The following is a 14,102-nucleotide window of genomic DNA, read 5'->3' on the forward strand; positions in this document are numbered from 1 at the left end:
GCTTCCGGGTTGCAGGGTTTTACTTCCGGTCTGATCGACTGCAGTGCGCAGAAAGAACGGAACTAAACCCCCGCAACCCGGAAACAATTTCTCTTTACAAACAACTTTGAGCATTGGGAGTGTTGTTATATTACCATTACCCTAATTAGTATTACTTATTTTTATAATGCTCACATTACAACAGTATTTGTGTATTTATTTTTCATTTTTTCCACGATCTACTGGGATGAAATTCAGTGTATTGCAGTACCGCTTTCAACCAGAGGGCGGGGATGGCGAGCGGCCCAAAGGTCAGTTTCACGGTGCAGGATCGCCGCCTGCTGCTGAAAACCGGTACTGCAGGAAGAGCAGAAACAAAATGTAATTGCTGGGAACAGGCGCAAGAATTTATTGTGTCTGGAATGTGGGCATCGGCAGCAGGAACAACATTTACTGCCCATCGACTGCCCTTGAAAAGGTCAAAACGAGCGACTTCAGCTGACAACATTTTGTAAGATAACGACCAGTTACAACCTTTTGTTTCTGCTTTACCACCACCCATACAAAGCGTTCCACGCACTCGCCACTCTCTGTGTAAAAATCTACCTCTGACAACCCCCTATACTTTCCTCCAATCTCTTAACATTATGCTCCCTCCTATTAGCTATTGCTGCCCCGGGAAATACTTCCTATGGTTGACCAGCCTCTGTGTGAAAATTCCTGTCACATCTTTTCCTTCTCACTTTATACGATCAGTTCTCGATTCCCCAGTCCGGGGAAAAAATGGGTCTGGCTAATTAAAACTGTCACAAGAGTTCGAACCTCATCACCAACGACTCAGGATATAACTTGAAATATCAAGTAAATCTAGCCTTAAACACTAGCATCAGTGACGGTGACATTTTTACAGGATTGTTGTAAAAACCCATCCAATTCGGGTGTCACGGCAGCCCAGCAGTTAGCGTAACGCTATTACAGCGCCAGTGACCCAGGGTCAATTCCCACTGCAGTCTGTAAGTTTGCATTTTCTTCCTGTGACTGCGTGATTTTCCTCCGGATGCTCCGGTTTCCTCCCACATTCCAAAGATGTGTAGGTTGGGGTTAGTAAGTTTCGGGCATGCTATGTTGGTACCAGAAGTGTGTCCAGCGCCCAGGACAATCCTCAGACTGTGGTGGTGATTGACGCACAACGACCCATTTCACTGTATGTTTCGATGTACGTGTGACAGGCAAAGCTATTTGTTAACTTTAAATTCACGACTGATGTTGAAGGGAGGACATCAGCCTTCCTCACCCCCTCTGGACTGGACGTAACTTCAGATTCTTGTCAATGTGGTCGTCCCCGAGATTGCCCCGCTGAGCTGGTCAAGTCACCGGGCCCAGGGGAGACAAAATGGGCCAGGCATCAGAGTGATCACCCTGGAGTACAGCAGTAAAAGGCTTTGAAAAGAAACCTGGTTAGCAGCTGACTTGAATCTGTCTGTCAGAGAGTGAAGAACACATTTACAGCATTTGGTATCGAAGGAAGTCAAAATTACAAATGAGAAGGCAACGGGATAGAATTACAGTCGTGTGTTATTAGACCGAACCCACACAAGGAGCTGTAATGATGTAAGACAGGATTTCCCAGTGTGGGTCAAGAATTTGAAGATCCTTCCTCTCCCAGGGATGAGGTCTTTGGAGCTTCTGTTGGTGTTTCTGTAGTTCTGGGATTTTACGGGATGGGGTTGCTTTCCCCCTGCCCAACCCTCCTCCTTTTGCAGCCGGGCTGGGGACAGCCTGTGGTGGCTACCTGAGACCTTTCTGTGCATAAGTTGGTCTCAGATGTGGGCTGCACTAGAGAGCATTTGGTCGACTGCTAAAGCTACCAGAGAAATGAAACCCGGGCAGCATCACTAATTATCATCAACAGGTAAAAGAAAACCAGAAACCAGTCGTGTGGGCCTTAAATGCCATGACATTGAACCCAGAGAGTACGTGTTGCTGCAGACATTTAAAAGAAAGAACTGTTTGGAACCTCGATTTGAAGGGCCATTTCAGTTTTTGCTGGTCACTAACACAGCCATCAAGGTAAGAGACAAACCGTAATGGATTCACACCTCTCACTGTAAGATGGTGCCTAACCACGGCAGTTGGATTAGATCGTGTCCTTTCCCTGCCATGAACACTCAAACTGCTGGGTGTGTACGGCTGTCCCGGCTCATGTAGAAATGGATGTGTCCTTCACTGAAACAGAGATGAACTGTGACTTTAATTGGTCCGAGCCGTCAGCCCAGGGTATTTCTGGTACAATGATGATGAGACTGAGAAACATAGACCCCTTCATCCCCTTATCGGATGGGCAGAATATCACTGGGGGATGGGGATGTAAACTTGGAACCAACCAGTGTTTCAGAGGACGGTGTATACCTCTGTAAGACAATAACCCCAGAGTAAAAAGGACTTGGTGTTACATAGAAATATAGAAAACCTACAGCACAATACAGGCCCTTCGGCCCACAAAGCTGTGCCGAACATGTCCTTACCTTAGACCTACCTAGGCTTACCCACAGCCCTCGATTTTCCTCAGCTCCATGTTCCTATCCGTGAGTCTCTTGTCCCTGGAGAATGTAACACTTCCCTAGGGAGCCGGTAAAGCAGCAGAGGAACTGATTAACATGACATCAGCACTGGAAAAGTTTGTAAATTAAACTGCATATGCTCTCAATCCAAGCCAATAAGCAGTATCTAAATTGTCGGCAAAATTGGTGCTGGTCCATTGCAAATCCAAAACGCTTTGGACTTTGAGAAAGGAACCATGTATGCCCAGATTGGACAAGAATGTTGTACTTACAAACGACATGAATCAGGACAACAGAACTCACTTCACAGATCACATCCGAGAGGCCACTAGGAAGATTAAGGGAATAGCAACCCAATTCCACAATGATAATCCCACAGGAAGCGTGTGGCCATTTTCTTTCCCACCCTCTCCATCTTCCCGTCCCCCACACACTCCTCCCCACCTCCCTCCTTTTATTCCAGTCTCCACTTCCCCCTCCGACCAGATTCCATCATCTTTGTCTCTCCCACCTCTCCCCTCCCAGCTTCTGACACATTTCCACACTCCACCCCTCCCTCATCCGGATCAGCTGTCGGCTTTTACTCCCCCTTCCTTCCACCTTTCTGTACCGATTCTTTGGCACTTTGTGTGTTACCACCGGCGCCTGTCCCGTCCCCTAAGATTCACCCTGACCTCCCTCTCCCAGTCAGCACCACCACCACTTGTCCCAGTTACCCGGTCAGTCCCGGTGGACTTTAGCACCCGGGGGAGCCGGGGAGCTCAGGACCCGCCGCCCGCGGCTGCTGCTGAATCCGCAGTGTTTCTGTTCCGTTGACGGATGAGGTGAACGAGTTAAAATTAATGGATCGATAATTCTCACATCGTGTTTATTTCACTCTCCGCACATTTATATTTACACTGACTTACTCCTGACGCCGGTCCCGGACCCGACCCGTTTACAGACCCGGAGCGGAACCGGAGCAGATTCTCAGCCACTCGTTTGTATTTACAGTCCAGAAAAAAGGATAAAGTTTCTCCGTGAATTTATTCCCAGTGAAGGTGTGGAGATGGGACTTGGTCTCCGCGTTGTAAAATGAAACTGTCCCGGACTGGTAACGGAGATAAACTCCCACCCTCCCGGGGATGGGACCGGCAGGGAGACGGGACTCAGGGGAGGTGTAAACCCACATCGCGTCATCAAACCGCCCGATGATCCAGAATCCGGTCTCCGGACTCCGTCTGACCCATCCCTTCCTCTCCACAGACTCTGCGGCGACTCCCAGACTCCAGCACCGATTCCCCGTCACCTCCACCTCCCAGTAATGTCTCCCCGATGTGAATCCCTCCGATCCCAGCACACAAGCCCAGTGTGTGAACCTCTTCCCGGTGTCAGGGAGATCCCTCCGGGTCCCGGTCAGTCTCACACTCTTCCGATCCTCAGACACCTCGAGCCGCGGATGCGCCGTTTCCACATCCAGGGTGACAGAGACTGGGGGGAGAAGCAGAGAATTAGAGAGTCCCCGGGGATCGGGGGGAGACTCGGGCAGCGCGGCCCCGGGACCGGGGGAGAGGCCGCTCGGCCTCAGGCATAGTCAGGTGGCCGACAGGAATCTTTCCCGGGGTTTTACCCAGACACAGCGGATGGACAACCAGCATCTTCCCGAGGTTTTTCCACCGGGTGGCGAGCGGATTTTTCCTGATCAACACACTAAAATTCTGGAGGATCTCAGCGGCTCAAGCAGCATGTGTGGAGGGAGATAGACAGTCGATGTTTGAGCCCGAAAGCCAGCAACAAAAATAGAAAGAAAGAGGAAAATAGCCAGTGGAAACAGGTGTGAGGAAGGGTGCAGCAACAACTGGATCCAGATGAGGACGGGGTGAGTGAAATTAGAGTAATTTAAGGAGGTCAGGGAGGCTGTTCGGCCGAATTCATTCATCCTGACCAACTTGCTTCAATGAGCTCGTCCCACTTGCCTGTGTGTACCCATTATTCCTTTAAACTTCCTCGGCAGCCTCCTCAGCTCCAGGGAAAGTCCCAGCCTCTCCTTGTAAACCAAACCCTCCAGTCCTGGTAACGTCCTTGTAAATCTGTTTTATTCCCTCTCAGTTCAATGACAGCATTCCTTTTGAAAGGTAACCAGAACTGTACATCTCAGAAATTACCTGGGCTTCCCTGTTTAACTGGAATTTCCCTGTTCTCTTTTTCAATTAAATTTTTAATTACTGAATTCTTGTTGATAGTTTTTTGCCGGTATGGTACTCTGGATTATTACTTGGGTGAGTTAAGTCTAATACTCTTTGATGGTACTGTTTCTTTTTTTCTTTATGTACAATTTTAATTCGTAGTGCATAAGTTTTCTTTTTTTACGAACTGTTAATTAAACAGAGCTTATGAATATATTCAGGAACTGGAAGTTGGGTTTAGAGGTAATTTTTTTTCTGAAAAGCTTTCTGCTGTTCTTTGGTAGCTTTCTTGCTTTGGGATTAGAGGGAGGGGATGGTTCCCTAGTGCCAACACTATTTATACAACCCTTAGTTATTCTTTGTTACTCAGGACTTTTTTTTGTCCTGATTTTCATGTCTTATACTTTTGCCCCAGAGCTGTTATTTGGATGTTTGTGCCTACTACCCTTGATGTTTTTTGAAATCACAGTGAATCTTAGAAGCTGGAATGTTAAGGGATTGAACCATCCTGTAAAAAGAAGGAAGGTGTTTTCACATCTTAAGCAGCTCAAAGCTGACATTGCTTTTTTGCAAGAAACACATATTCGTATTTCTGATAACTCTCGCCTTATGTCTAGCTGGGTGGGATAGCACTTCCATTCTGCTTCTCCGGCTAAAGCCAGGGGGGATTTCAATCCTTATTAATCAGAATGTTCCCTTTGAGCTTCACAACAAAGTATCGGATACAAATGGTCATTTTATTATTGTCTCTGGGAAACTGTATAACAATAGGCTGGTCTTGGCTAACCTCTATGCTCCCAACTCAAATGATGTGGACTTTTTTGATTGTTTTTTTTCTCTTTATTGCCTGACGTGAGTTTATATTCCCTCATATTGGGCGGTGATTTTAACTGTTGGTTTGATCCAGTATTCGATTGATCCTCCTCTGTTCCAAGACTCACAGGTAAATCTGCTTTAGTCAAATTAAAGCAACAGACCAATTATATGCCCAGACCAAAGATCCCGAACTGTATAAAAAGTGAGAACTTCAAAATGAGTTTGACCTCATTTACACTCAGCCAGTTGAACGCCAACTTCTTGAAAGTAAGAGTCGATTTTATATTCATGGTGATAAGTCCGGTAAATTTTTAGTTAACCAGCTAAGACGCTCTAAAGCTAAACAACAAATTACAAAAATTTGAATGGGAAATAGGAACATTACTTCGAATCATTCTGATATTAATGATACATTTAAGAACTATTATTCCCAATTTTATACATCTGAATCTTTAAATGATAGTATCTCTATTGAGCATTTTTTAAACAGTTTTAATATTCTTTCGCTCTCTGACTTTAAAGCGAAACTCAATAAGCCATTATCACTAGAGGAAATATCATCTGCCATCTCTGCATTGCAGTCGGGTAAATCTCCTGGACCTGATGGCTTTTCTGTAGAATTTTATAAATCATTTTCTTCACTGCTTTTGTCTCAATTATTTTTAGTTCTATCTGATTCGTTTAAACATGGCAAATTGCCAGCATCATTTAATGAGGCATGTATCATTCTTTTAGCCAAAAAAGGTAAAGATCCAACAGACTGTTCTTCGTATAGGCCGATTTCTTTGTTAAATGTCGATGTTAAAATTTTGGCTAAAGTTTTGGCTCGTAGATTAGAGAACATTGTACCTTCTATTATTTCTGAAGATCAAAACTGGTTTTATTAAAAATCACCTTCCCTTTTTTAATATACAGCACTTACTTAATATCTTATATTCACCCTCAATTGGGACTCCTGAATGTGTTATTTCCTGAAAGCGTTCGATCATGTGGAATGGAATTACCTTTTTGCGGTTTTAGAAAAATTTGATTTTGGACAAAGTTTTATTACATGGATTAAATTGTTATATTCATGTCCTACCGCTTCTGTTTTGACCAACTCTCAGCAATCCCAGTCTTTCAGCCTTAAACGTGGCACCTGTCAAGGATGCCCTCTAAGTCCCTTACTTTTTGAATTGGCTATCGAGCCACTGGCGATTGTGTTTCGTAGCTGTGCTGAATTGATGGGGATTTGGAGCGGAGGTGTGGAGCATAAAGTTTCCCTTTATGCTGATGATCTTTTACTTTTTATATCAAACCCGACTACCTCCTTACCCCCAATGTTTTCACTCCTTAATAAATTTAGACAGCTTTCTGGTTATAAACTTAATTTACACAAGAACAAACTCTTTCCAATCAACAGAGAAGCACTAGCATTAATGTTCCATGACCTCCCTTTTAAAGTAGTTAACAACCAATTCACTTACCTTGGTATTACAGTAACAAGGAACTTCAAGAATCTTTTTCGAGAAAATTTACCAATCTTCTAAACTCTACAAAACAGAATCTGACACAGTGGTCACCCTTGTCCATGTCTCTTGTAGGTCAAATTAATGTTATTAAAATGTATATCCTTCCAATTTTTTGTATTTATTTCAGTCTTTACCAAATTTTATTTCTAAAGCTCCTTTTGATGCTTTAGGTTCTATCATTTCGTCCTATTTATGGAAGGGTGAACGCTTTAGACTCAATAAAGCTCACCTTCAAAAATCTAAAAAGGAAGTTGGTATGGCCTTGCATAATTTTTGTTTATATTATTGGGCAGCCAATATTCCTTGTATTATTTTTTGGTCTTTCTTCCACAATTGGTCTGACTGCCCAAAATGGGTGGCAATGGAGTTGAATTCTAGTAAGGATCTTTCCATTTCTGCACTTCTCGGATCTGCAATTCCCTGTCATTTGCCTAGACTAAATGTAAATCCTCTTATTAGACATACTCTGAGAATATGGGCTCAGTTCAGAAAATATAACGACCTTCATGGTTTCTCCCTCTCTAGCCCTATTTTACACAATCATCTTTTCCTACTTTCTATGTGGAATTCAACATTTTATGACGGGTATAGAAAGGGTATTAGGCGCTTTGAAGCTCTTTTTATAGATAATCGTTTTGCAACTTTTCAACAACTGTCTGTAAAGTTCAACCTACGTACTATTCACTTCTTTAGATATCTTCCAATTAGACATTTCATTAACCCTTTGATATCAAGTTTTCCTGAGAAACCTGAGAAAAACGTTCTGGACCTGTTTCTTTGTATCAATCCATTGGGTAAAGGTTTAATATCTGTTATTCAGGATAAGTTAGTGATCTTGAGGCGTGCTCCCTTCGATAAAATCAGAACTGCCTGGGAGCATGATTTAAATATTTCCTTATCTGATGCGGTTTGGGATTCAATTCTGAAGTCAGTTAACTCAACCTCTTCATGTGCTCGCCACTGCCTTTTGCAGTTTAAGGTTGTACACAGGGCTCATATGTCTAAAACTAAATTATCACAGTTTTACCCTGACACTAGTCCCATTTGTGATAAGTGTAAAGGGGGTGAGGCTTCTCTTAGCATATGTACTGGGTCTGTCCTAGTCTAGAGAAATTCAGGGGAGAGGTTTTTTCAACTCTATCCCACATTCTTAATTGCCACTTAGAACCTAACCCTCTGATTGCTCTTTTTGGCACTTTGGGTGAAGCAGACATGCACTCGAGTCAGACTAAATGTCGAACATTTTCTTTAGCCTCTCTCTTGTCTAGACGGTTAGTTCTTAGAAGGAGAGATGCTGCCCCACCCACTCACGCTCAATGGCTGAGTGATATTATGTCCTGCTTAGACCTTGAAAAGATTCATTATTCACTTCTTAATTCGGACATAAAGTTCCATAAGGTGTGGGGACATTTTCTTGAATAGTTTCATAACTCCTCTTTAGATTAGGTTTATCCTTTTCTCTTGTACTGCACTCCCTTACTTTCTGCTTTTTTTTTCCTGTATGTTTGACGGTTTTTTTGTTGTGAATTAGATTATAGTTTCGGTAGTCAGCATTATATTTTCTTTTTTTAATATATATTTACAGCTCTGTGGGGTCGAATGCTCCAATATTTTTTTTCTATACACTGAAGTGGTTGGCCTGGATTTTTTTTTCTAGTGGGACGTTGGGGAGGATACTAATCTTACAAGATTTTATTTTGGGTGTTTTTTCTTTGTTGTTATGAATTATATATTGGACATGTTTTGCACTGCAGAAATCTCCATTTTGTTGATTTTTTTCTGCAGCTATTGTAGAAACGCATCAGAAATTAATTTAAAAGAAGAAGAAATTACCTCGGCTTACCCATAGCCCTCCATTTTTCTAAGCTCCATGGGGTCTCTTAAAAGACCCTGTCGTATCCGCCTCCACCACCACCGCTGGCAGCCCATTCCACGCACTCACCACTCTCTGCACAAAAAACTTACCCCTGAGATTGCCTCTGTACCTATCTCCAAGCACCTTAAAACATTGCCCTCTCGTGCTAGCCATTTCAGCCTGGGGCAAAAGCAGCTGATCAATGCCTTTCATTATCTTGTACACCTCTATCAGGTCACCTCTCATCCTCCGTCACTCCAAGGAGAAAAGGCTGAGTTCACTCAACCTGTTCTCATGAGGCATGTTCCCCAATCCAGGCAACATCCTTGTAAATCTCCTCTGCATTCTTTCTATGGTTTCCACGTCCTTCCTGTGGTGAGGCGACCAGAATTGAGCACAGGACTCCAACTGGGGTCTGACCAGGGTTCTATATAGCTGCAACATTACCTCTCGGCTCATAAACTCCATCCCACGGTTGATGAAGGCCAATGCACTGTATGCCTGCTTAACCACAGAGTCAACCTGCATAGCAACTTTGAGTGTCCTATGGACTCGGGACTCCAAGATCCCTCTGATCCTCCACACTGCCAAGAGTCTTACCATTAATATTATTTTCTGCCATCATATTTGACCTACCAAAATGAACCACCTTGGATCCCAAGCCTCCTTACTTCCTCAATAAGCCTTGCATAGGTAGGGTACCTTATCAAATGCCTTGCTAAAATTCATTTCCACTGCATCTACTGCTCTACCTTCATCCATGTGTTTAGACACATCCTCAAAAAGTTCAGTCAGGTTCATAAGACATGACCTGTCTTTGTCAAAGCCATGCTGACTATTCCTAATCATATTATGCCTCTCCAAATGTTCATAAATCCTGCCTCTCAGCATCTTTTCCTTCAACTTACCAACCACTGAAGTAAGACTCACTAGTCTATAATTTCCTGGGCTACCTCTACTCCCTTTCTTGAATAAGGGAGCAACATCTGCAACCCTCCAATCCCCCCTGGGGATTTATCTACCTTTATGCATTTTAGGACCTGCAGCACATTCGCTTCTGTAATATTGCAGAAAATGAGGCTGATCATCTTCTGTCACACAGGAGAATTGAGGGCCCTGTGAAACTGGCACAGAAGAGGAGTTGAGGCCCAGGACAGAGAAAAGAATGACGGCAGGGAAGGTTTAGAAGGATACGGGCCAAATGCAGGTAAATGGGCCGAGGGGTGATCTGACAGAAATATACAAGGTTATGAGGCCATAGATTGAGCAGATGGTTGAAATCTTCTTCCCACAGGAGGAGGTCAAATGCAAGAGGTCACATGTCTGAGCTGAGAGGAAGGAGTTTGAAGATGCGTTTATTTGAACAGTGAGTGGTTGATGTTGGAACTTTCTGCAAGAGCAGGTGATGGAATCAGATACAGTCACTGTGTTTAAGAGGCACTCAGACAGACACTTCAATAGAGAAGGCACAGAAGGAGACTGATCTAATGCTGGCCAATGGGGTGAGTGTAGATGGGTAAATAGGTCAGCACTGAGGTGATGGATCAAAGGACCTGTTTCTGTGCCGTACGACAAAGACTCTGTGACTTTAAATGAACTGAATGACTGAGACCCCACAGCCCTCCGGTGCAGAGAATTCCGAAGATAAACATCCTTCGTATCATATCCTAGCCATTCCTGCTCTGCCGTCATCCCTGCCAGTGTTCTTCTCCAATGAATTCTGGCCAACTCCTTTCTCCTGCCTCTGTAATTGCCTTTACTGCACTGTAATACTGATAAATCTGACTTCTGCTTCTCCTTCTCAAATCTCCAGTGTGAATTCGATCATATTATGATCACTTTCTCCTAAGGGTTCTTCTACCTTAAGCTTTCTAATCAATTCCAGTTCATTTCACCCATTCGAGGATAGCAGATCCCCTGGTGGGCTCAACCACAAGCTGCTCTAAAAAGCCGCCTTTGAGGCATTGTAGAAATTCCCTCTCCTGGAATCTCACTCCAACCTGATTTTCCCAATCTTCCCACATCTTGAAATCCCCCCTTGTATCATTGCCCTTTTGGCATGCACCTTCTATCTCCTGTTGTAGCTTGCAGATCATGTACTACTGTTTGGGGTCTGTATACAACTCCCATCGGGGTCTTTTTACCCTTGCCATTCCACAGCTCTGTCCACGATTATTCAACACCTTCTGATCTGATGTCCCCTCCTTCTAATGATTTGATTTCATATTTATTTACCAACAGAGCCACGCAGCCCCCTCTGCCTTCCTGCCTGTCCTTTTGATTCAATGTGCATCCTTGGACATTAAGGTCACAGCTATAATCTTATTTCAGCCACGATCAGTGAAGCCTACAGTATGATACTTGCCAATCTGTAACTCTTCGACAAGTTCATCTACTTTATTCTGTATACTGCACACGTTCAAATATAACACCTTGAGTCCTGTATTCAACCTTTCAGATTGTGCCCTGTCTTTACTTTACAACTCACCCTGTTAACTGCCATTTTCCCCTATCATCAGCCTCTCCTTGCCGGGAGTCTCACTGCACACTGCCTCTGTTTGTAAACCAACTACCTCATCCTCAGCACGATCTCTCTGGTTCCCATTCCCCTGTCAAATTAGTTTAATATGCCACCCTCCAGGCATATGGCACGACTACTGTGACAAATGAGGAGACAAAGATGACCGCCAATGGCACAGAAATCTCTTCCCTCACTTCCCACAGTAACCTGTGGTATAGACTGTGGTCTTATCCATCCTAATACTTTACTAAACAACCAGCAGAACTTCATGGCTTATTTTAGCCTCCTGATTTCCTCTCAAGTGTTTGCTTGCATTTCTGATACTCAAGTACCTCATTTGTTCCGTGCTGCCTGATCCTTCCTCCTCTTCTGAACCAGAGCCTAATTTGTCCACAAAAAACGAGGTTTCCTAAACCTCTTAACCTTGCCTTTTATTCATACAGGAACATACAAATTCTATGCTCTCAAAATTTCGAAGGCTTCCCATTTACCAAGCACAGCTTTGAGTGAGAACAACCTGTCCCAATCCGCACTTGCCAGACCCTCAGTTCCACCCATATAGCCTCAGTAGACGAGCCCTCCAGTCTGCCCTGTCTGAGCACTGCAGTAACTGCTGGTGAGTAATACCAGCTTTCCCACTTTAATCTCTTGTGCTCTGTCATATTTGACAATTTTGCTCCCATGTTTGAAAACAATGGAACCGGGAACACTGAGCTGCCGGTCCTCCCCCCCTCCGATGGCTACAATGTCATAATTCCACGTGCTGATTCATGCTTTAAGCTCACCCGCTTTACGTACAATACTTCTTGCATTGAAATGGATGCAACTCAGAACATTCTTCCCACCATACTCAACCTTTCAATTGCTGTCTTTGTATGCAGTGTTAACAGCATCTTTTCCCACAACCACTCCATATCTGCTCTGGCACTTTGGTTCCCATCCCCCTGCAAGACTAGTTTACACCACTCCACCCCACCCCGACCAACCCAGAGCAGTACCAGCAAATCTTCCCAGTTGCAAACAAAGCATACGGACTGTTACATTCTATGCTGCGACCTGTGAATGCAATCATGCCACATGACTTTTTCCACCTTTGTGAGAACACATCACCCTGAACTCCATCAACCTCCTGAATACCTCCCATTACACCGGGACCGATTCATTTTCAAAAAGCTGTTTATACTAAACCTCTCAGTCTAGTAACACAAGATCTTACCTTCATGGCCACGTATCCTCTTCCACTCTGAAAACAGAACGACAGACATGACTGAAGAAATCTCTCATGGATTTCGTGTGTAATTAATTTCACAAGAAACAGCTTTAAATACATAATTCATCATTCATTCAGGTGCCTTGCCGCTCGGCGTGGACAATCATGTCTCTCCATCCATCACGGACCCTGACCCCCCGAATTGTAGTTGTTGCCTCCCCTGTTTCTAACCATGATGTTATTCCATCTCTCATTTTCATTCTCTGTCTGCCTCTGCTTCTTTTTCCTTCCAGCTTTCCAGTTGTGACTAAATGTTCCAATGTCTCTCTTCGCATGATGTGTCCAAAGAATTTTGCTTGTGTTTTCCGATTTTTTTAAGTAATGTAAGTTTTGTTTTTGTTCTCTGTAGAACTTCTTCATTGGTTATCCTGTCGGTATATGGTATGCATAGCATTCTTCTACAAATACATAATAGCAGCTCCTAATTCTGCATCACCACTTGTAGGTCAGAAGTTAAATGTTTATCATCAAGGACCATGTCAGTAACTTTCCCAAACGGAGATCCCCAAAGTGTCAGTCTCCACCATCACCATTTCCCATGGCGTAGTGACGTTGGCGCTGGACTGCGGGGCGGAGGTTCTGAAGTTCAAACCCAGTTGGCGCCCCCTGGCACGCTTTCCATCCGTGCGGGGTTAAGAGCTGGTGATCTCTTTGGAAAATAAACCCACCCGGCAGAAGGCAATGGCAAATCACTGCTGTAACTTGCCTAGTATGCGAATCCCAACTACGTCAGAACGGCGTGAGAGGAAGCCGTCCGCTACCCGGAGAAATTCCGGATGCGACCAACATTATTATTATTATGGGGTGGAAGATCCAAAAGCCTGGAAGCAGTCTAAAGGATAGCTTCTACCCTGCTCTTATAAGAACATTGAACGATTTCCTAGTACAATAAGATGCACACTTGATCTCACAATGAACCTCAATATTGTCTTGCTCCTCATCATTTACCTACACTGCACTTGCTCTGGAGCTGTTACACTTTTCTCTGCATGTTATTGTTTTACCTTGTTCTATCAATGCACTGTGTCATGAATTAATCTGTACAAACAGCATGCAAGGCAAATTTCTGGTGCTTGTTACAGTAATAAACCAATTCCAATTCAATTCATTTTCCATCCACGCAGTTCAGCAGAAAATCCTGACCAAATTTACACATCAGTCCATCTCACAGGTAAAGCTCATCTGCCGGACGGCTGAAGCTGAGAATGTGGATCATAAAAAGAATTCAGCCCTGACATCCACTGATGGTAAATGACTGTCACTGCAGAATTCAGCCACATCCCCGTTAAAGTTTGGACCTGCAGATGGAAACTTGCTGACAGGATGTGGGAGGAAATAGTCACTCACTTATTTACACAACTACCTGAAAATATGGATGGTGAACGTTGATCCTGCTGTAGATCACTGGCAAAGGAGGCTTTGTT

The 14,102-nt window shown here is 43.9% G+C and overlaps 1 protein-coding gene across 1 annotated transcript in view; it reads right to left on the reverse strand.

Annotated features, from left to right (window-relative positions):
• Nucleotides 1-3,394: 3,394 nt before the first annotated feature.
• Nucleotides 3,395-14,102, reverse strand: part of LOC140198255 (butyrophilin subfamily 3 member A1-like) — a 110,107-nt gene continuing 99,399 nt past the window's right edge. Inside the window, exons 7-8 of the mRNA XM_072259312.1 lie at nucleotides 12,625-12,651; nucleotides 3,395-4,010 (exon numbers count right to left, since the gene is read on the reverse strand). Of these exons, the coding sequence (XP_072115413.1) occupies nucleotides 3,478-4,010; nucleotides 12,625-12,651 (560 nt within the window). The 3' untranslated portion in view covers nucleotides 3,395-3,477. The remainder of the gene's footprint in view (nucleotides 4,011-12,624; nucleotides 12,652-14,102) is intronic.

Source organism: Mobula birostris, chromosome 5 (assembly GCF_030028105.1).
Source record: "Mobula birostris isolate sMobBir1 chromosome 5, sMobBir1.hap1, whole genome shotgun sequence".
Lineage (NCBI taxonomy): Eukaryota > Metazoa > Chordata > Chondrichthyes > Myliobatiformes > Myliobatidae > Mobula > Mobula birostris.